At 40.2% G+C, this 24,526-nt stretch overlaps 1 protein-coding gene across 2 annotated transcripts in view; it reads left to right on the top strand.

Moving 5' to 3' along the window:
- The window catches only part of Cfap61 (cilia and flagella associated protein 61), a 242,956-nt gene that overhangs the window by 105,826 nt on the left and 112,604 nt on the right, over positions 1–24,526 (top strand). Inside the window, exons 16-17 of one of the 2 annotated variants that reach the window (XM_048348715.1) lie at positions 1,577–1,783; positions 5,108–5,242. In XM_048348715.1, the coding sequence (XP_048204672.1) occupies positions 1,577–1,783; positions 5,108–5,242 (342 nt within the window). Of the gene's footprint in view, positions 1–1,576; positions 1,784–5,107; positions 5,243–24,526 lie in introns of those variants that run through there. The other variant, XM_048348716.1, reaches the window with a different exon arrangement.

Genomic DNA, 24,526 nt, shown 5'->3' with positions numbered 1-24,526 from the left:
ATGCCGATGGCTGTTTTGAGCTAGTAACCTTTGTTGGCTTTTTGCTTTTCAGTGATTTCTCAGTCTTACATTTATTACTCATTTTATTTTATAATGAGCAGTGTCTCCTTGGTAATTAAAGTCTTATACTATAAAGGCTGCTACAGGATCAATGAAGATTGAAAGGTTTCCAGGATTGCCCTGGGGCACCACCAATGGCCTCCGTTACCCCTCAGCTCCACTTGTGTTTTGCGATCAAAGCTGGGAGACAAGGGACTTGGAGGGACTTGGCCACAAACTTCATAGTTTTCATGGATTTGCTAGTGTCAGCCTTGTTGATCACAGATTCAAATTCCTCTTCTCGAAAATGTGCTTCTTAAAATAATTTTCCTGTACAAATCAAGAGGAAATTTGAATTTGTGTTTTTTAAGTATGCATTTGCTTTGATTGTTCTTTTCCCCTACATTTCAGATTTATTTGTTTGATTTTTGCATTCAATAGATGCAAGATTTGTTGTATCCAATAGATACAAGATAGGTTCTTGTTGTCCTTACTTGCCAAGAATTAAGTCCCCTGTCATCAGAGTCATGCTCACTTTGGATTTCTCTTCATTGTTCCCCTCCCTTAACATTGTATGTACCCTTTTAAGAGGTAAAGTGAGCCAGGCTGAAGCTTGTATACTTTTAGCATGATTCTCAATGCAGGATGGGGAGAGAAAGAGCAGGAGCCAACGTCTGACCCATTGAAACAGGAGCAGTCTGTACAATATTTTCTTTTCTGTGCCAATGCTATGAGCTCCTTTAATTCCTTTCCAGTGTGTAAAACTTACTCTTTATCACAATAAATGGTGTAAGGAATGCCTTGTATGAGGCCCAGTCTCAGAGCTCAGCCCCATGTGCCAAAGCATGTGACTCTTCAGATGCCCATTTCCACATTAACAGATGCAGGGGGCACTAGTTCATCTGTTTGCTGACTCCTAACTTGCCCACACACTTAGCCACTGATCTGCATGCTCTCATGCATGGTGTCCAGCAGTGGCGAGGTACTGCTGTTTTGTGGCTTTGCTCACAGCAGACACTGGGCTCTCCGTGTTGATAGATGATAATGGATCTGTATAGCCATCTTATAAATACAAGATATCAGAACAAGTAACTTTCAGGAAGAATAATTAGTAATTAAAAGTATTAACAATAAAGACAAGGAGATAGATACTATCAGAGGAAACTGTATCTCTTACTATTCTTCCTAAAGTGACTTTTTGTTTTGTTTTGTGCTGGTACTGGGGCTTGAACTTATGGTCTGAGTGCTGCCCTTTTGCCTTTTTTGTTTTTTGTTTTTTTTCTCAAAGCTGGTATTCTGCCTCTTGCTTGAGCCATAGCTCTCCACTTACAGCTTCTTGATGGTTAATTGGAGATGAGTCTCATAGACTTTTCTGCCCCAACTGCTTTCCAACTGTGAGCCTCAGATCTCAGCCTCTTGAGTAGTTAAGATTACAGATGTGAGCCACCAGCATCGGGTGCTAAAGTGACTTTCAGTGTTTGTTTTATTACAACATTCATGCAGTTTATTCAAAGCATCTCCCCTGCCTTTTCTCTAGGATATAGAATATATACGATCTCATTACAACATTGAGGATTTTATCTACTTCAGCCACCACCAGCGAGAAGAACATGGGCGCTTGTTTCACTTTGCCATGAACCCCATTTTCCGGCACTACACAAAGTTTTTTCTGAAGGAGATTCTTCGCTTGGGCTATAAATCTTGTCTCTACTACCCTGTTTACCCACAGTCCAGGGAAAGCAAGGTAAGAGATTGTTGTCACTCGCTTCCCCAGGACATCAGTGTGTTCTGTTTCATTCCTGTGTGTGCAACATTTGTTCATTCCTCTAGATGGGTTTTGATTATAAAGTAGATCTGAATTTCCAATGGTCATATTGAGTTTTGACCATTTTCTCACACTATGTGAAATCCCAGAAGGTTTTGAATTTCTGAAATAATCACAGCCAAATATAGTTAGTAAAACAATTTGTTGGCTTTTCTATATTGACAAAATAGACTGAAAACTATGCAAAAAATTCTCTAAAGGACTTGGAAATCAAATTATTTCCTCTGGTGTATTACTGCAATGCCAAAATGATACTATTATGTTCCTTCAAGAATTCCAAATGGGCCAGGCACCAGTGGCTCACACACGTAATCCCAGCTACTCAGGAGACTGAGATCTGAGGATTGAAGTTCAAAGCTAGGTTGGGCAGGGAAGACTCTGAGACTCTTATCTCCAATAAATACCAGAAAATAGGAAGTGGAGCTGTGGCTCAAAGTGGTAGAGCGCTAACCTTGAGAAAAGAGAGCTCAGGGAGAGCACCTAGATCCTGAGTTCAAGCTTCATGACCACCAACAACAACAATGAAATAATAGTAATTCCAAGTGGAGTGAGGGAAACGGTAATGCTTTCCAAAAAGAAATGTGTTCTTTTTTTTTTTTTTTTTTTTGGCCAGTCCTGGGCCTTGGACTCAGGGCCTGAGCACTGTCCCTGGCTTCTTCCCGCTCAAGGCTAGCACTCTGCCACTTGAGCCACAGCGCCGCTTCTGGCCATTTTTCTGTATATGTGGTGCTGGGGAATCGAACCTAGGGCCTCGTGTATCCGAGGCAGGCACTCTTGCCACTAGGCTATATCCCCAGCCCGAAGAAATGTGTTCTTTACATGACTTATCTAACTGTAACCCCTCTGTACCTCACCTTTATAATAACAATTACAATTTTAAATTAACTCCAAATGAATTTTTTGAGCACCTCCATAAATGGACCTAGAGATGTATAACCTGATGAAACCCTATATAATAAATAACTATATAATTCTATATAACACTTGTACTCATGTAGACTAACACCGTTAGAATAACACACATTGAATGTGTGTATGTTATGCCTGTATATACACAAAAACAAGCACATATGCTCTTGCCCTGCTGCAGTACATGCAGTACATATCTTACCAGGAAGATAGTTGTACCATGGTAAAAGGCAAACACCTGTTCTTGTTCAGAGCTGTATCCTCAATGCCTAGAAACCATACACACACACACACACACACACACACACACACACACACACACACACACACACACACACACACACACTTACATACTGTGCCCTGGTTGTTCCACCAGGAAGCACCTATTCAAACCAATTTCCAAGGCATTGCTTTTTGCACATCAATTCCTTACTCTCTGGCATCTCAGTTCCCCACTTAATGTGGACTTGAGAGACAATGAGCTTCAACTACTAAACTGTGTAGCTGTCCCAGTAGGTTCTATTCATGACCTCAAGTTTTCCCATGTACTGCCTGGTGTACCTGATATGGTCATGTTTCTTCTTAATGATCACAAGGGAATGAAGTAGTCTTTAAGGTGTTCTTACTTGTAAAACAGCCAAAAGTGTTAACACATACATATAGCAACGGTTATGACAGTTTGTATTATTGAACAGAAACCTGTCAGAGAAGTAGAGTGGGGATGGGGATTAAAGAAGAAAAAAGTACAGGAAGATTCTGAGTTGTAGTCTCTGCTTTACATTTCTATCAAAATGTAGCTGGATAGCAATGGGATTGCCTCAGATTCAGAGTCAATGAAGTTAACAATGTTGCTGGAAAACCCCAGACCTGCACAATTTCTTTTTACTTTACACTTGACCCAGTGGCAATTGTGTGACCTTCATGATGTGATATTCTGAGATTTTATTCAAGGGGCTACTTAGGTACACTGAGTCAGAGGAAGTCCATTTACATCCATAATAAAAATACCTTGGGTATTTTACTGAACTGTCATCTATTTACCAGGCAATGCAGACTTAGGAGCACATTATGCATCATTGTATGTAGGCTATGGAAACACATTTGGAAATAGATTTCCTTAGTCTCTGCTTCCAGGTGATTTGCACATATAAATTTTATAAAAGCATGAGAAGCAGTTCCAAATAAATGGGGTAAGATTTACCAAATTTTTCCATCAATCCCTACTTGAATGTGGTGAGGCTGAGTTTCTTGGAACACATCCTGGGGGCCTTTTGCTCAACACCCACTGCAGATATGTATGCACTATATAGGTAGAAAAAATCAAACTTTGGCTAGGGATTCCTGAGTTCTATTTTTCAGTTTGTTAAGTCGAGGTATGAAGTTCAACAGTGAGGGATTCTAGAAATGCTTTCAAAATGTGCGAGTACATTTTTAGAACAGAGAAATCATATGTAAACCATCTTATTTATTAGGATACATCAACAGTTCACTTTTGCTTTCTTGCCTTTCCAATTGAAATTTGACCAGTGTATCATTAACAGTCTGGATTTTACTGAAATGGTGTCTATTTCCTGAGTTAGTTTCACCAAAATTTCATAAGATTTCATAAACATGAGAGAAATAATAGTGACCATGTTTGACCTTTTCTGACAACTTTTAGAAAACTAGGTAAAATAAATATTTAAAGTATTGCCATAAAACCTGATTTACCATGGGTCATTTCAATAAGAATAAATCTAGTGCATAATTTAGTAGTAGTGGAAGTCAAAATGATATTTACCTCCCCCTCCCCACTCTCCAGTTTTATCCTTTGATTTTGGAATGCTTATTTCACTACCAATCCTCCAGTTGAAGTTGCCCTGAATGACTTTGACAAGCAGGAACATCTTCCCACTGGTGCTAAGTTGCCCTTGTATGGCATTTTTATCTATGGGTCTTCTTAAAACATCTGTGCCAGACACAAAAAGGTTAACAGGACGCAGATAACAGAGCTTAATGGGGTCAGATCAAGCTGATTCATGACCACTATGGAGAAGAATATCCTCTTGGGGAAAATACTTGTACTGAAAAAATCCCATAAACCAAACCACTTGTTTATCTGTCATTCCCACAGAGATAGTAATGTAATTACTCTCGTAATTATCTTCATTAGTGTCAGGCATTATCTACAATTCATTCCTCTGCTCGAAGAGTATGTTTGTTTATTTGCTGATTTTTTTCCCCCTCTCCGACTTGGCCCAGTTAAGAGTTTTGTATTTGTAAAGCTGCACGCAGACATCTGTGCTGTGCCTCTTTGACATTCTCTCCCCTAAAATATAGATTGCTGTCTTTCAGTTCCAGAACCCCTACGCCCACTCCCTGACATCTGCCCTTCATTACTTGGTTCCCGTGCGACCACGACGACAGATTGTCTATCCTCTGGAAAAGCTTGGCATAAACGCTCCATCAAAGTCGGTCTCCAAGGATCTGGTGGGTAGCAGGGCGGCAGGCTGGGAGGCTCAGTGCCAGCTCCCGCAGGCTTGGCAGATGGGGTGGCAGCACTGTCTTTGCAGGAGCAGGCTGCTTCTTAATTACAGGGAACCTGGCACTCATACCCTTACAGGCTGTGCCCTGTGAAGGCTCCCCTGCAGCCCTTTCCCTCAAGTGGTTATTTCCATAAGTCTAAAACAGTAGCCATAGGATCCCACCGAGGGCAGAGCAGGACACCCCACCTGATGCTGGGTCCCTGAACAAATGACCCAGACACACCCTTTCACATGCTTTTGTCTTTCCCCTTCCTCATAGGCAGATATCCTTTATCAGTGGATGCTTTGCTTTCCAGGAAATAGATTGTCTTTTCCTGTTAGGGAAGTCAGTGTCCAGAGAAACATTACATTGGAGATATGTGGGCCTTAAGCAGATTTTTTTTAACTCCTTTGTGAGAGGGAAGTCAGGGTGATTAATATATTGAATACCCTGGGGTGACAGGAAACTTATTTATTTATTATTATTTTATTTATAATTATCATTTATTTTTATTTATTGAAACCAGAACAGGAAGAGGGACTGGAATAGAACCTAGATGGAAGTGTACTTATATGCATATACACAGCCATTTTCAGTATCTTAACTGGAAAGCAATAGTATCAAGTTGTAGAGGTCTTGTGCACTTTTGTTTAAATGAGTTTTTAAAAAATCCTTAGAGGAGGCTAGGAATATGGCTTAGCAGCAAGAGTGCTTGCCTCTTATACATGAAGCCCTGGGTTCGATTCCACAGCACCATATATACAGAAAATGGCCAGAAGTGGCGCTGTGGCTCAGGTGGCAGAGTGCTAGCCTTGAGCAAAAAGAAGCCAGGGACAGTGCTCAGACCCCAAGTCCAAGCCCCACGACTGGCCAAAAAAAAAAAAAAAAAAAATCCTTAGAGGGCTAAGATTTGCCCTTTGTGGAGAGAATGAAAAGTTTCAACACTCAAAACATTAAGCTGAATTGTTGCTCATCTGGAGCTGAGTATTATGCTGGGACACCACCTCATGGCCTCTGCCTGCAGCCTGGCCATTGTCTCACTGTTCCAGGTCCTAATTCACATGTGGCTGTGGGATCCACTGCTCTCAGAGCCACCCAGGAGGCAGCCCTTTCCTGTAACTGAGACTGCTTCAAATCCTGCATTTACATTGGTAAAATGACAAGATGAATTCATACTTACTTTCTTTCAGAGACTGAAAGCAAATGGCAGTTCCTTTGCCTCCTACCTTTTTAGTATGGAAAATGGAAAAGATGATACAAAGATAAGTAGGAGTATATAAAGCAGGGTTTCTCAATCTGCCTGTGATAATGGGTCTTTCTCCATGGGTGAGCCATACGCGCAAGATTGATGCAAAGATAGTGCAAGGGGGTGGGGGAGGGTTGAGAGAGGACAATCACACACTCTATCCATCACTAAAATACAGTTTTTCTGGGGTCAGACTGATCCCAAAGCAAAGGACTGGGTGGAAGAAGGACATAGATTTACCAGGTTTACTGCTTTGCAGCTTCTGATTCAGATCAGGTAAAGATGGGGACACTCCTTCTGTAACCATTGCTGAGATAAGAACCCTGGAGCATTAGTGGTCGTCCCTGGCTCCTGTTTCCTCAGCCAGTCCTGTGGTAGCCGGTCCTGTGGTAGTCGGTCCTGTGGGGCATACTGGAACTGGAGGAGAGGCATACAGAACTGTCATACAACCAAAGACATGTTTTCTCGGAACATATAAGAGGTATAAGAGATCGTGTCTTCCCTTCTCCTTTGCCCTTGGAAATTTCCCGATTTAGACCACTTTGAGATGAGCTCCAGCTGGGGAGAAAACCAGAGAAAACATTTTGTTTCATTAAAAGGGATCCTAACATTACTTTTTAGGTTGGTATGATTTTAAATCATTGCTTATATTCAATAATCTTTTTCTCTGGTCATCTGAGTATGCTGTGTCTCCCCCGCTTCCCAGGACCCTGGTGTATGTTAAGGCATAAGAGAGATGAATTGTTTAAACCTAGGGACCAGAAAGATGAACACCACCACTGGATAGTTGGTTGTTTGCCTATTGCTATAGTATTTATTGTACCACTAAACACTGCCTTATAAAGGATACTTTTACTGTTACTTACATATTCAATATTGAGATAAGATGTTAGTAAAGTTTAAGATCTAATAAGGGGCTGGGATGTTGATTGATGGTAGAATTCATTCTTAGCATTCAGGAAAGCTTGAATTTGATCCCCTAAGTCTGAGTTGAAAAAGAAGGCAAACAACAACAAAAACTGAGTGCTAGTGGTCTACATTTGAAATCCCAGCTACTTGGGGACTTAAGAATAGGAGATTCGAGGTTCCAAGCCAAGCCTGAGCAGAAAAGTCTGAGAGACTCTCAAGTCAATGGAAGAATCAGGACTTTGTGGCAAACAACTATCATTGTAGCTATGTCAGGAAGCCTAAAATAGGTGGATCAAGGCCCAGGTGCACACCTGGGTGGGAAGTCATACCCCGTCTCAAAAATAAACAGGACACTGGGCACCAGTGGCTCATGCCTATAATCCTAGCTACTCAGGAGGCTGAGATCTGAGAATCATGGTTAAAAGCCATCCTGAACAGGAAAGTCTGTGAGACTCTTATCTTCGGTTAATCACCAGAAAACTGGAAGTGGAGTTGTGGCTTAAAGTGGTAGAGCTCTAGCCTTGAGCAAAAAGCTCAGGGACAGTGCCTGGGCCCCGAGTTCAAGCCCCACAACCAACAACAACATAAATAACAACAGCACAAGACAAGGCTGGAGGTGTGATCGAGCAGTACAGTTCCAGCTTAGAAAATGTGAGAGGCCCTGAGTTCAAACCCCAGTATAATACACACACACACACACACACACACACACACACACACACACTCACACGAGAAGTGGTTATAAGTTGTAATACATAGTATTTAGGATAGGGCTGAAGCTCAGTAGTAGACTGTCTAACATTCATAAGGCTCTGGGTACAACCCCCAGCACTACCAAAAAATAGTTAAAAGTTTTAGAAATATTAATAGTCCTATCAAAGGATTATTAACCAATAATTCACGTGGAGTGAGCCTGAGTGCTCCCAAGTCCAAATGGTAAATTGTATTCTTTAAAATTATTTTATCTCTAACATTTTAGATGACTTTAACATTTTGGAACAATTATCTGAGACAAGTTGAGACAAATGGAATGCTTTGGGAAGAATTTCTTCTATGTTCCCCTAAGTACATTGTTCTCTCAGCTGAGCAGCGATATTGCACCAATTGAACTGAGGCTGATCAGTCCCTGTTTCTAGCTGAATTCCTATTTTACCTACAAGTTTCTCTCCCCTCCCACCCTGTGGAGTGACCATCAGCTCCTCTGCCATATAGCCACATCATTTCTGTCTGGCCACTCACCTTTCATAGCATTTATGCTACTTAAAACATCTTAGAATGACCTCTTTTCCCTCTCTGTCACCTAGAAAGCCAGTCTTCAAGAGAGCAGATCACTCCAGGCATGAGTAATGGGATAGAAAGTGTTTCATCTCAGTGTGTTGCCAATTTGAATCTGGCACCAGGCAGCAGTGATTGAAATTCATCACTGCATGGCAGGGCACTATGCCCTCCGTCCAGAGACTACCTAAGGCACTCCATGCTTCTACCTAGTTTGGATGATAGGTGTCCCTGCCCAACACCTTCCCTATAGTTTCTAGTAATTGTCATCCCACCCTCTAGCAAGTCATAAGAAAGAAGCCAGGAAACGCAAGTCATCCTTGTTACGCATTATAGAAGTCAGCCCAAAGATCTATAATAGTATTTCCATAGCAAACCAGTATGAATTCATGGATAAGAAGGAGGGGCCTTTTCTTAATAAACACCATAGTCCACATCTCTTGCAGCACATAGTCTCGGACTGTGCTTACATTCTGAGTTACTGTCATGGAAAATTTTAATTAAGTGAATTATTATCACTCACCTGTACTAGTATGGTCAAAAGAACACTTTTACTTTGGCTGAATTAATTTAGTAGCCATATTGAGTAAAGAATGTGGAGCAAATTGCTTGCCCTATTCTTGCCTTGGAGATGGTTGGATGTGTAAGTAAGCTTTCTCTTCTGCTTGCTGCGATTCAGAGTTGACAGTGATACTTCCCCTGCCCTTGAGAGCTGCTAGTCTACTTTCAGTATTAACAGAGGATGACACTGGTCCCAGGACCAAGAACCTGGGGTTAAATGGTTTCTCTAAAATTCCTAGGGAGGGAATGTGTTTGTATTTTGTATCTGAGGTACTACTTCCTTTTCAAGAGTGGGTATTTGAATAGCTGTTATTTATTGCATTAAACTCAAAAAATCTGCTTTGGATTTAAACTACCTCAATCCTATTTCATTATCAATGGAAGTTTCCCAAGGTCTACAGCCACTTTAGTTTTTTATCTTGGTATAGTATTCCTAGGATTGCAGTATGAATTCATATCTATGGACTCTATCGGTCTGTCTGTCTGTCTATCTATCTATCTATCTATCTATCCATCCATCCCCCACTTAGAAATCATATTTTCAGAGTGACCCATCTGAACCTCTTGGGTGGTTTTTCCTGGTTGTTTATTAGATGGTCAGTGGAAATTATTAGCAATAATCTGTGGAATCTCTGCTAATGAATCCTTTTCAGGGGTCTCCATTTGGTTTTCCACACATTGCCTTTGTACTTCTACAAAGAAAAAAAATGACAGTTTATTTAACCTCTCTTCTCAAGATAAATGCTGGCCTGCCCTTTCCTGGTATGTGATCTCTCAGGAAGATGTCAGTCACTGGCATTCAGTAACCATTTGAATTGTCCCTTTTCATCTCGGCTGTTCTCCCTGTCCAGCTATAATTGCCATCTGATGGACTGTTAGTGGGTACTGTTTCACTTGGGCATCTGCTGCCCTTTGGAAATTGCATTATTCCCTTGCACCTGCTAGATTTTCCCCAGCCTGTTTCCCAGCCCTGTTCTTAAACTTGGTAACTTTCACTGACAGTGGTTAGACTTCCCTGAGCTTTGTTTGTGTATATTTAAAATCAGCCCTTTGGCATCTACTCAGGAAAAAAATTCCGAAAATGCAAGTTATATTTTTTAGCATCATATATAATACAGATCATCATATGATGATGGTGTCTGATCATTTTTACATATTTTTAAAAAGTTGTTATTACAAAGGGTAGTGTACAGTTACATAAGTCAGATAAAGAGTACATTTCTTTTTGGATAATGTCATTCCTTCCCTTACTCTCTCCTGGTCTGTGTCTCCCCATCCCCATTTTTAACATTATCTTAGTAATATTTTCTTGGAATTAATCCAGTTTAAGTCACCACCAAGAGTGAAACTTTATTTTTGAAGTCACTTCTCAGCCATTCCTACATTTGCCCTGCTGTGGGAAATGCATTTCTTTCTATTCATAGTGAAGCCTTTCTGTGAGATTCTTAGAATAATTTACATAAATTCCTTAACTGGCTCCCTCTCTTCCTTCAAATAATAAAAGTTCTATGCTCATATTTTCAGTTGTTTGAATACTTCCTAGCTTCATAAAATAAATAGATACACACATATACACATCAGAATGTTAGATAAATCAGTGGTTAATTCTCATGTTATTGTAATTCCTCTCTCTTGGAAAGTTTACAAAGTATTATAAACTTTATCATATTGCTATTGTTACTGCTGTGTGTTGAGCTCCTGCTAAAGGATTCCCATGAACGATCTCATGTAATTGATGCTTCAACACTTGTAAATAGTTACTGATATTGCCATTTTCCTCATACCTCAAGAATAAATAACTTGTTCCAAAGCTAATAACCAAATTGCTATGGATATTACCCAGATTGTTCCTTTAACCATTACAGATAGACTTTCTTACCTAAGAAGTAAAGAACCGTAGGAAACTAATACACAGAAAAGGAAAGTAGCCTGATTTCTTTGAATCTCCTACATTCTTGTTACCAGCTAGTTCATTGGAAGATAATCCACAGATGACTTTTCCCCCAGGGAAGTTTGAATTTTCCTTTAGACAGAACATCTACTCTTAGGTTCCACACTTGTACCAGCCTGACCTGGCTTGAGAAGACTGGGAAGAAGTAGACGACCAGGTCTGCATTGGTGAACCTGGGTCCGATTTTGTACAACGGCAGATCCAGGTTATCTACAGTTCTGTATCTGTTTGGATCAGTATGTTGTTAGAAACCTTTCAACATTATGTGTCAGCTGCTAAGAAAAGAGAAAAGATGTTTATGATCCTATGTGGAGGTAACATGCTGTATGTGTTCTGGCAGTGCTCTTAGAAGGTATCCAGGAAATGCCCTTCATGAGTGACAAAGGGTTTATTGGGAGGGAACAACAATCCATGGAGGGTGAGAGAATATAAGCTAGTGACTTGATTGACAAATACTAGATGTTGTTTGGAAATTGGGCCATAATGAGATGGCAGAATGATACCTTTAAATTGGGATGAGAAGAAACGTAATCTCAGTGTTATCACAAATGATGTTTTCTGGGGCTGGGGATATAGCCTAGTGGCAAGAGTGCCTGCCTCGGATACACGAGGCCCTAGGTTCGATTCCCCAGCACCACATATACAGAAAACGGCCAGAAGCGGCGCTGTGGCTCAAGTGGCAGAGTGCTAGCCTTGAGCGGGAAGAAGCCAGGGACAGTGCTCAAGCCCTGAGTCCAAGGCCCAGGACTGGCCAAAAAAAAAAAAAAAAAAAAAACAAATGATGTTTTCTCGAGCAAATACATTAGGATAAATTCTTCCCTCTTTGTAGCTTTATTGTGATATAAATCATATATACCCATAGAAGTCACTCATGTTAATTTTACAATGTAATGACTTTTAGTGTTATGAAAATATTGCCACTATACAATTTCAGAACATTTTCCATCCCCTCTGCTATTCTTTTCCCCCAGGTTTTAGATAACCATTCACCTGCTTTCTGTCTCTATAAATTTACCTATTCTACATATTACATATAAGAAGATATATTATCTTGTTATCCACATCTTTTTTATCTTTCCATTTGTTTTTAATTAATGCATGTTAATTTACAAAATAATGGATTGTATAAAACAATAGATTTTATTATGACATACTCAGTATTATAATGTACCTTGATCATATTCACCACCCCCTTAGCCAGTTTTTCCCCCTTGCTTGCTGGTCCTCTTCCTCTTCTCAAATAATCTCCCTTCTTCTGTCTTTTTCTTGTTTTTTGATTTTTTTTTAAAGATTCAGGATATGAGAGAAAATGTGATACTTGTTTTTCTGATCTGTTTTATTTTCCTTAACATGATGATCTCCAGTACTATTTTCTTGCAAAGTAACATGATTTTATTCTTCCTTATGGCAGAGTAATATTCTATTGTGTGTATAAATACCAGATTTTCTTTGTCCGTTCATCTGTTAATAGGCCCGTAGGCTGATTTCACAGCTTGGCTACTGTGAATAATACTGCAGTAAAATTGGGTATGTAGTTATCTCTGGTGTATGCATCTAGTCATTTAATTCTATTGGGTAAATACCTAAGATGGTGTAGCAGGATCATATGATAGTTCTACCATAGTATGAGGAACTCCCATACTGATCTCCATCATGGTGGCACTATTTTACATTTCCACTAGCAGTATATAAAAGTTCTTTCTTCCCCTGTTCCCCTATATCCTGTATCCTCACTATACTCACTAACATTTGGTTTTTATCTTCTTGCTGGCAGCAATTCTGATTTAGGGTGAGATGGAAGCCCATTTTAGTTTAGACTTGCATTTTCCTGATGGCCAAAGATGTTAAACATTTTTAATGTATTTTTGGCCATTTGTACTTATTTTGAGAACTATACAATTCATTTGCCTACTTACTGATTGAAATATTTATTCTTTTTGTTTTTGTTTTTTGATCTCCTTATATATTCTGGATATTAACCTCCTGCTAGATAAATAGGTATCAAAGACTTTCTCCCACTCTGTAGGTTATTTCTTTATTTTGATTGTTTATTTAACTGGACAGAAGCTTTGTAATTTGATGCAATCCTATTTTTCAATTCTTGATACTATTTCCTGAGCATTTGGAGTCCTATCCATACAAAGAGTTACCTATGCTTACATTTTCAAATGTTTTTCCTATATTTTTCTCTAATAATTTCAAAGTTTTGGGCCCTACACTTAGATTTTCTTTTATCTATTTTGAAATTTTTTTTAGAAGTGAGAGATAAGGCTGGATATCTATTCTTCCCAAAGCCATTTATATAGTGTCAAAATTGGAAGTCGGTGGCTCATGCCTATATTCCTAGCTACTCAGGAAGCAGAGATTTGAGGATAGAGGTTCAAAGCTGGGCAGTAAAGTTGGTGAGACTCTTATCTCCAGTTAAACACCATAAAGCAGTAAATGGCAGTGTGGCTCAAAGTGGTAGAGCACTAGCCTTGAACACAAACACTTAGGGAAAGTGCTCAAAGTTCAAGCCCCAGCACACACACACGCACACACACATACACACACGATATGTATAGTGTATATTATACCTATATGTATAATATTTTGACAAATCAGGAAGCAGTAGCTGTGTGGGTTTATTTCTTCTATTTCATTGGTCTAATGTGTCAATTTATCAGTTACCAGTTGATGGACATTTGAGTTGTTCCCAGTGTTTGGCTATTATGAATAATATTGCTATGAAACTTCACATTTTTGTGTGACTATATATTCTCATTTATCTTGGGGTGTGCATAAATGGTCTAATTTCAGGTTTCAATTTCACATTCTCTCATTGTTGCATTAGGTTTTGCATACCATTCCAGCCAGTAAGTGAACTCAAGGCTACTGAGATACATTCCCTGACCATTTTTTTGTTGTTGTTGTTTCAGCAGTGGAGAGTCCATCTGCACATGGAAACTAGCTCTCTATGAAAGCTTTAGTACATTTGAAAACACAGATGTTGATACAATGAAATGTCTTCTGCCCTTCTTTGCCTGTTCATCCTCACTCATCAGCTTTTTGTAGTTCTGCACAGATATTAAGGGGTGACAGCAAAGAAAATGTTCTTCCAAGCCAAGTACTGGTGGCATACGCCTGTCATCCCAGCTACTCAGGAAGGTGAGATCTGAGGATTGCCGTTTGAAGCCATCCTGGGCAAGAAAGACCCTGAGGCTTTCATCTCCAATTAACCACCAGAAAACTGGAAGTGGAGCTATGGCTCAAAGTGATAGAGCACTAGCCTTGATCAAAAAAGCTCAAGGACAGTGCCCACAGCCCCACATGCAAGCTCCATGACCAACACAACAAAAAGAAAAAGAGAGAAAGAAAAGGAAAAAAAATGTCTTTCCAAACACAAGAACAAGACAGGGCTTTCTATTTTCCTTTTCCAGCCACTGGCATGCCCTTCGTTGTAACACCCCTTTGGTAATGGTATTATTTCTACTTTTTTTTCTTTTTCTTTTTTTGCCAGTCCCGGGTCTTGGACTCAGGGCCTGAACACTGTCCCTGACTTCTTTTTGCTCAAGGCTAGTACCCTGCCACTCAAGCCACAGCACCACTTCTGGCCTTTTCTTTATATGTGGTGCTGAGGAATCGAACCCAGGGCTTCATGTATACGAGGCGAGCACTCTTGCCACTAGGACATATTCCCAGCCCAATGGTGTTATTTCTAAAAAGAGTTTCCAAGCCACCTAACAGAAACAGAAAATTCCCAAGGTTTTCCTGGATGTTAATTGGATTCTTGCCACAACCTAGTAAGAAGTTCCCTGAAGAGCAGGGTAATGAATGCTACCAAGGTCCAGAAGTGCCTCTAGACATATCAGTTACCTGCCACAAAGCCTTGAAAGGCCTATGGTGGAGCAAAGCTCCATGGATGAGCTGTGCTTCTGGCCAGGAAAGTGGCATGGAGGCCCAGTGGCTTCTTCCAATTCTGCCTTCAGGGAGGAAAGGCCTTGGCTTTGTGCACTTTAAAGTAGCTCAGGCAATAAAACAGCAGAGGGGACAATTAGAGCTACAGTTGCTGACTAGAAAAGCTGCTTCTTTTCTCCCAGATTAAAAATAAATTTGTGCTGACAAAAGCAGTTTGTATTTATGGTAAGAAAAAGAAAAAAAAAAGTAGAACCTTCCATGCTGCCAACTATAGATTATCTTTGTTACTATCTTGGTGCTTTTACCTCTAGATCATCTTCTAGTGAAGAATCTCACATACGTTCAATTAAATGTAGAGCCCTAGTGCTTGGAAGCTCACTTCCCCTTAAAGATGCTATGGATATGTTTGCATATGATTAAGTATTGATATATGGCCGTGTGGTTTTGCATTGACCAGCAGCCCCCATCACTTAGGAAGGAATGCACTGGAAAGTGCAGTATCTTGTTTGTGTTGCATCTTCTCTGTCTCCAATGAAGGAAACTGAGGTTGAGAGGAGGTTTGGGAATACTCGTGAACTCGTGAAGCCAGCAGGGCTTGTGACAATGACTGCCATGAAGGCACTTCATTTCTGTCCCCTGTTACCCTGTAAATGTGTGCAGTGTTGGCCGGGTTTATTCCTGTACTCAGATGGGAAATAAGGCAAATCCAGTGACTTCTCTGGTCAATTTTAGGTAATTCAAGTTGTGTAAATTACTTCAAATCATAACCCATGATCTTAATTTCATCAAGTGTCCAATTTTATTTTATGCAACGGTGGAAACTCAATTTCCTTCCAAAGGTCAGAATATCTACGCCGCTGCCGAGGCCCACTGCACACAGGAGGCCTGCAGCCAGCGGAGGAGGCCAGGAGGGCCTTCTCTTCCTCTCCACGTGCTTTCCACTAACTTAACAGTGATTCGGTGGCTTTCTTTTCTTTTTTTTTATATTTTCATTTTTTTTCAAATTTTTATTATCAACCTGATGTACAGAGAGGTTACAGTTTCATACATTAGGCATTGGATACATTACTTGTACTGTTTGTTACCTTGTCCCTCATACCCCCCCTCCCACCACCCTCTTTCCCTTTCCCCCCATGATGTGTTCCATTCACTTAGACCAAACAGTCGGTGGCTTTATTTTCTTCCTCCTAATTAGCCATATTTCTAGGTCTTCTGGGACATGTAGGAACAGCCAGTCTGTTCTCAGCCCCTCTGTCCCAGGACAGTCCCTGCTCTGTGGGCTAGACTCTCAATGGGTCATGCTCTCTTCACAGATTCTCAGTGCTGGGGACAACCTACCATGTACCTTGAGGTAGCCCTATGGAAAGAACCTGGGTAGAAGCTCATGCCTCTGGGGGTTCAATACACCCCATCAGTGCAGGCTGTCTTCAGCTCACTCAGTAGTCACTGGCTTTGCTCATCATGGTCTTCTGAACTCTCAAGAGGGGTCATCTTGCTCCCCTGCCCAAGGTATCCACTAGCTATAGGAAATCATGGCCCCTGTGCTTGCATTCCAATAGCAGGAAGTAGGCAGTAAACAGATGGACAGGGAGACACCATGTCAGGGGTAGCAAAATGCCCAGAGAAGCAAAGGAACTGGAGGCAGGCTAAGCACTGCTGTGCTGGGCATGGTGGCTCATACCTGCAGTCCCTGCATGGAGAAAGTTGAAGTAGGAGGATCATGAGTTGGATACCAGCCTAGGCTACACAAAGTAGGCTATCTCAAAATAAACCAGACATCTGCTAAGACTCTGTGGGACTGGGCATGGCTAGGAGGAAGGATCATATCTACCTCCTTCTGCAGATCCTCCTGAAGCCACAAGGTCTGAGAGCCTGCTCCTCACTCCAGCACACCTCCACATATCCACAAATGTTCTATTCATGCTTTCAACTTTTTTCCATGACTGTTTCAAAGAATTTCATGCAAGGACCCATCAGATGCAATGAAAATGTTTCCAGTATGTTCTTAAAGCAGAGTTCCCAAGTTTGCTCTAAGCTATGTATGATTTTTAACTCCTTGAAGCTACAAATTCTGTTTTAAAAAGCAGAGAGGAACCTGTGGGCTCGGATTAAGTATTTAGAATTTCAGGTGCCCAGATGTTTGGAAAAGGTTAAATATTTTACCTCCACAGCAGTTGGCTTCCCAGGAATTCCTAGGGAGGATATTGTTTCTATTGAAGAAAAAAAATGACAAAGTAACTGCCATTTTGAAGCTTCTACATGACAGATGTGTAGAGTATAGAAATCTATGTATTATTGAATAATTCTTTTTAATATGCTCAAGAGTAAGCAAATCGTAAGCCTGTTTATGTTCTTGCCATCTGGGTGCATTCTGTTACCCATCTGTTTCGTGTAATTATGTAATTATCAATATAAGGGAAGAATAGGTGATATAATTAACAAGAAAAACTGATCCACACTGAAGAGTAAAAATGACAAGCATCTGTTGAATGGCTTTTTGTCACTCTCCTTTCACTGTTGATTGTATTTTTTTTCCTTTTATGTTCTTCAGGAGAGCTGTTTTTGTCAGTTTGTGTGTTCCTGTTTTCTATCTCTCTCGCTCTCCTCCTCCTCCTCCTCCTTCTCCCCCTCCTCCATTTCCCTCCCCCTCCAACCTCTCTCCCTGCCTCCTCCTTCTCCCCCTCCTCCTTTTCCCTCCCCTCCAACCTCTCTCCCTGACCTCACGTGCTAATGGATTTAAAAAGTATTCCAGGAAGACAAAAACTGAAAGAAATGAGCAAGTCCTTCTTGGTGTCATGCATTGATTCTCTCCCTTTGGGAGAACCTTTACAGTCATTTCCAAAAGATGAAATATATACAGTGAGAACTCTAGGGTAACTTTAATTAATGACAGATGGGAAGGCAGGGTGAGTGTGTAGCCCTTTCAGAGAATATTTGTTCAAGAAACTGCTGGAGAAAAATTCCCATACTTAATGCTTTTGTTTTTAACATCAAGGCTCAAGCAGTATATGTTATTTTAAAATAGGAGGAAACCCCAGTGGATTAGGTTCATTTCCACATAATCCTTGAAGTATATCCTTTACGTCATGGAGACTTGTGGGCACATAGATGAAAGAAATTCACTTGCTCCCTCTTGGTCACACTGTTCAGCCTCCACCAGTGCTGGGACAGCCGTTCAGGGCCGTGGTCACCCATTGTCCTGTAAGAGTATAGGTGTGTGTGTGTCTGTGGGGCAGGGTGGAGGGGGATCACAAAGATCTCCAACCCTGTAACTCCCAAGCCCTACTGTCAATCTCTAAGCTTAATTCTCCCCATTGAAGCTCTCTCCAACAACCAAGGAAGCTATGCTTGCAAATGCAGCTTGCCAAGGCACACTGAGAAGGAGGGGCAACACCCTGGACCTATTGAGAGGAGAGGCACTATTGGAGATTTAGACAGGGATTCTTTTCTTTCCTTCCTTCTTTTCTTTCTTCCTTCCTTCATGCCTGCTTTCCTTCCTCTCTGCCTGCCTTCCTGCCTTCCCTCCCCTCTTCTCCTCTCCCCTCCCCTCCCACCCTCCCTCCCTCCCTCCATTCCTCCCTCCCTTCCTTCTTTCCTTTGTTTTGTGCTGGTTTTGCAGCTTGAACTTAGGGCCTGGGTTCAGTCTCTTGAGGTTTTTTTTTTTTTTACTCAAGGCTGGTGCTCTACTACTTGAACCACAGCCCCACTTCTAGCTTTTTTGGGGTGGCTAATTGGAGACAAAAGTCTCACAGATTTTCCTGCCCACTCTGGCTTTGAACTAAGATCCTCAGATCTCAGCTTCTTGAGTAGCTAGGATTATAAGCATGAGCCCACTGGCACCTTGCTATAAAGGCAGGAATTCTTTGTAGGACTCTAACTCGGTACCTGATGCTTTTGCTCATTGGCTGGCACTCTCCCAACTGAACCGTGCCTCCTACCCTGAGGCAAGAATTCTTGATACTTTTTCCACTGATGTGAACTTCAGTGCAGGACTTAAATCCAGCCTTCTGCTGTGCTTTGCAGATAATCTCACTTCCAACAGAGGTCTTGCCTCTCAGAATGCTTCCTAATTCAAATCTGTATTTAACAGGTGTAAAAGTAGTTCAGAGAGAAAGAACCATAAATTGTATAAATTACAAAGGCTTTTTGAAGCAATAACTCTCACTAAGGAATTAAACCATTCTGACACACTGGGATAGAATTAAACTTCTCTTAGGAACTTGGATAGAAATCTTATAGAATCATTTCCTAATTTCTGCACAGAATACTCATATTCTCTTCCCTTTCTCCCCCATTCCTCCCTCATCTACATCTAGTCATGCTGCCTATCTATCACCTATCTACATCCCACACCTAGAAAATACTATATACTCACAATAATAGGGTTCAATCTTTTCCTTTTGCTAGGTGGCAAATTTTATATATTGAAATTGTGTTGTCTTTGATATAATCTTCCTTCTGGAATCTTATGACAGTCCCTTAAGGGCATGGTCTCATCCAAGCTTTGCTTCTGATTAGGGTCCCAAAGGGTAGCCACTGACTCCTCCACCTTTATTGTCCCACATCCAGCAAGCAAGTAAGTAGTTCCCAGCAAGGTTTCTCTTTGTTCCTTTGGATCAAACAGTATTATTCCTTGCTTAATCCTCCCTGAAGCCTGAAACTATATCTATCTATCTATCTATCTATCTATCTGTATTTTTAATTATTTCCTTAATTTTTCTTTCTTAAAGCAGTGGATACCCATGAACAAGCATATAGAAGAAAATTACTGGCATGTTATGGCAGAGTGTTTTAAAGGAATAAGACTGGGGATAATGTGGCTAGGTTTCTCATGGGATTTTGTTGGTTTTGACTTTACATTTGTTTTCTTAATCCAGAATTAAACTTTAATTACAACCATAACTGACTAATCCATTAAGAATTGAAAAGGAAAGAGTACCATTTGATTCTTGAAGACCCTTTCTTTCACCATTTTTGGATTTGAAAAGGTTTTAACAATCGTTTTTATCACAACATTTCAGTTACAGTGTTTAGTGTTTCATTAACTAATTAACTGATTGTTCCTCAAGAAAAACTTATTATAAAAGAGCTAATTACACACACACACACACACACACACACACACACACACACACACACACACAGTCCTGTTCAACTAAAGAAAAACAAAGAAATGAAAAAAAAAATCCTGATGTTCTATACTGAGCCATACCAAAAGTCATTAAGGCTTAGACCAAATGGTTTTCCTTTAACCCTCAAAAGTGGCATTAATTTTTCAAGTGGTAACTGTTGCTTAAGATGCTATTGTGCCTGTGTGATAAATGTTTAATGATTTGGTAGTACATGCATGGCTTAAAATCCATTATTTATTGCACCTTTGCTTGCCTGGCAAAGGTGACGATTTTATAGCCCCAGCAGTCATGCAAACACATTTATACCAAACTGATGACTGATAATAAATTTCCTTACTGTAAATGTCAGTGGGTTTCATGTGTTGCTGACATTACATCTTGTTTGGAAGCCAAATGCTACACTGTTATGGGAAATGGCAGATGGTATCATTAACACGAATGCTGGGACTGTTTACCACTGACATGCGTGTGAGAAATTAAAAGTACATGACCTATCTTTATACCAGAGCGTGATGTCAGCGGTGAACAGGTGTTAATTATCATGCAATATGCTTACCTACTCCCATCTCATGCCAGAGAGGTTTTAGGGGAGGTTTTTGTCTTTGTTTAGTTTGGGATTTTTTGGTAAAATTGTTTGTGTTTGAATATATACAGAATGAGCAAGAGAAATTTTCTTGAGGACTCTTGGCTTTGTATCTGGATTCTCAGACTCTCTGAAAATCACAGCTGCTGTTACATGAGTGTAACCCCAGCCCCTGAGTTTGGTAATCCTGCTCAGGTCAGGACATCTAGACCTCAGGAATCCTTTTGTGCTAATCAATTACAGCAGTGTTGTTATGGCTGTTTGCTTGTTATGTGTTTGTTTATGTAATGTCAGACATGTTAAGTTCTATTTTGGGAAAGTTTCCATGAAGAGTATGGAAGTGGTGCTTTTTAAGTGCTGTCAAAAATCATCAGGAGTTGATTCAAAGAAGAATGGAGATTTTCTGAACCATTTTCTTTCATGCAGTGCTCCTGGTTTCATAAGAATTTGCAGCAGGATTAAGATTTTTCTTTTCTCTGTTTTTCTCTGTTTGGATGTGAAATATCTGAATGACCAAAATCAGTCTCTCACATTCTATTAAAATATATCTCTAACTTCTGTTCAGCAGGGCCACTCCCATTTATTGTATTTCAGCCTCATTCCTATTGAGGGTTCTGCTTAGCTGTCTACCAGGCTCTTTTCATTTCAATTTAAAAAGAAGGTGGATTTGTTTTTTTCCTCCCTCACAAGTCCCTCACTTGAACCAAGAGGCAATTCCATTGAATCTGACCAAATTCCTTTGAACTTTGTTTGTAGCCTTACCATTCTCTGTAGGAATTTTCAGAAAGGCTTATTCTTTCAAAACACTCATTGTGCACTGCTTTTATAATAGCCAGAGTGAGTCTTTTGGTGCACAGAATTTTAAAGTCATGTGAAAGAGAATACAAACCATTGTTTGCATTGAGATGAAAGAGATATGTCTAATTTCTTTAGAGTGAATCAGAGATACAATTGTATATCAACAGAATAACTGAAGCTAATTGAAAAATGAACCATGTGCACAGAGACACACATTAGACATTAAGAACTGAGTCACACATGTCAGCTTGCCTACTTGACATGTAAGTGTGGTGAAAACATCTAGGAGCAAAGTTGTGTCTGTGAAATAGTATTCACTGGGACAGAAGTTCTCAGAAAAATGAATTTGTTCATTACTACATTTTCCTAAAATGAACAAGAAGCTTGAACCAGTACTACACAGAGCCACTTATCTGATCCAAGCCTAAAGAGGTTACTCCCTGGGGAATAGTTCTCTGACTCTGTTTAAAGATTTACCTAGTAATATATTGGCTAATGGGATGTGGCTCCAAGGACTCAGCTAGTCATCAACCTTCCTTCCCCTCTCCCCTCCCCTCTTCTGTCCTAACTGGACTTCACCCCTTGTGTTCCTTTCTGTGGCTGCCTCCTCCATTCAAACCTGCTTCTGGGACAAACCATCTGGAGAGACTGGCCTGTCCCTCATCACAGGTGCCACTCTTCCAAACCTCTCTCTGCCTTGGCTTTCTTGGTCTCCTTTAGAATGAATGTTCTAGCCATTCTAAATCTAGCTCCGCTGTCACTTTCTCCAGTAAGCCAAATTTTGGTGACTCCACAGCTTCCCAGCTGAATCCAGAACTGCCTTGGTTAGCATGACATAAGAACTACAACCTAAATGAGCTTATTCCTATAATTCACTACATTTAGGTTCATTTGTTGCACAAAATAGCTGCACAACACTGCATTTATCATATGTACTGCACTTTTAAAATTATGTACTACTTTTTTTTTGTTGTTCACTTGTTCTCATCAAGTGAAAATTCCTTCAAAGCAGGAAGCATGCCTCATTCCTTCCTCAGCACTTAGGCCAGTGCTGAGCACATGGTAGATGAATGAATCTGTTGAATTGAGCTCCATGTTAAAGGGTCTTGTTAGTTCCTGGTGATACTGGGGTATGAACTCAGGATCTCACACTTGGCTAGGCCACACCTCCAGGCCTATTTCTCACTGGCAATTTTTAGGATAGAGTTTTTCTTTCTACTGGATGCTTGCCTGAGCCTTGATTCACCTACTTTAGGCTTACTGTCATTACTGGGAGAACAAGTGTGTGCCACTGCTAAAAGTCTGAAGGTAGAATGTCAGAATACTGAAAGGTTATCCCAGAACCACTCCACAACCACTCTTGCCTTTTCCACCAAGTTAGACTACCCTTGTTGCTAGCATTAAATTAAACATAACAGGCAGAAAATGGAGCCACTCATGCTAAAATTCCACATTATCAAACTGAATCCTTTGTTGTCAGAACTAATGAGTTCTGACTTCCAGAAAAAAATCAGGAGATGATAATCAAATTCTATTAGGCCAGCCATACCTTGCCTACATTCCTATAAGGAAAACAATGGAAAAGACCTATTTCAGGTCCACCTTAAGAGAAGTAGGAGGGGTTGGAAATTATTTCATTTACCCAAAAGCCTAAACCAAGAGATCAGAGAATTTCATGGAGGTGCTTGGTGGGTAGATCATCTAGTGAACACTGGATGCTCCAGGCCCTCCTCCATATGCCTGATGTCCATACACCTATGTGTCTGATGGTCCTTACTTCCTCCTTGTACAGTAAACTCGTAATCTTGCAAGCAAACCTTTTCAGAATCTGTGAGCTATCCTAGGAAAAATCTGAAACCTGAATAGGGAAATCAATCAATTGCAATTGATAGCCAATTGATCAGAAGAACAGTTGACAGCCTGCACTGATGGTCAGCATCTGAAATGGCTTGGGTGGGTTGTAGGCTTGTGGGGCTATGCCCAGTTATGCAAAGTCAGCACTGATCTGGATTCAGGGACACATGGGTGGTGTCTAGAAGGAAGTGGGTATGGGATACCCACATACCTTTGGGATCAGAAGTGTTCTATGTAATTAAGATAAAATAAATACAAAAATAAAAAAGAATAAAAACTTAAATAAAAATATTTTTTTAAAATATAAAAATGAATTTTAAAAAATTAGTATGAAAAATGTATAAAAACAAGAAATAAAAATAATAAAATAAAACTGAATAGAAACTAAAAAACAAAAAATATAATAATTTAAAAAATAATACAAAAAGTTTTAAAAGGATAAAAAAACAAAATAAAAAATATATAAAAGAAATGTTATGTGTAAGAAAATGTAGAAGAAACAAAAGATGGGGAGGGGTTTTGTTTTTTTTCCTTTTTTTGCCAGTCCTGGGCCTTGGACTCAGGGCCTGAGCACTGTCTCTGGCTTCTTTTTGCTCAAGGCTAGCACTCTGCCATGAGCCACAGCGCCACTTCTGGCTGTTTTCTACATATGTGGTGCTGAGGAATCAAACCTAGGGCTTCATGTATGGGAGGCAAGCACTCTTGCCATTAGGCCATATTCCCAGCCCCTTGTTTCCTTTTTAATGCACCTTATATGGAAGGATAAATTTTTTTCTTCTATACCAACAAGAAAATGACATCATTTTGGAAGGGAACTATTTAATAGAAGTGTGCCTTCTGTTATTTTTGAGTTATTGCAGACCTGTAAGACCATATCTTCATTTTATTGTAGATATCTTTCCCAATTGGGATTTCAAATTGAAAGTAGTTAAGTAGCCAGATGTTAAACTACTACGATTGATTGGTTGACTAATTGATTGATTGCAGTATTGATAGACATGAACTCTTCCACGTGAGCCACACTCCAACCCTTTTTGCTCTT

The sequence above is a fragment of the Perognathus longimembris genome, chromosome 6 (assembly GCF_023159225.1).
Source record: "Perognathus longimembris pacificus isolate PPM17 chromosome 6, ASM2315922v1, whole genome shotgun sequence".
Lineage (NCBI taxonomy): Eukaryota > Metazoa > Chordata > Mammalia > Rodentia > Heteromyidae > Perognathus > Perognathus longimembris.
The sequence above is the reverse complement of the archived record's forward strand: the minus strand, read 5'-3'. Positions and strand labels throughout refer to the sequence as shown.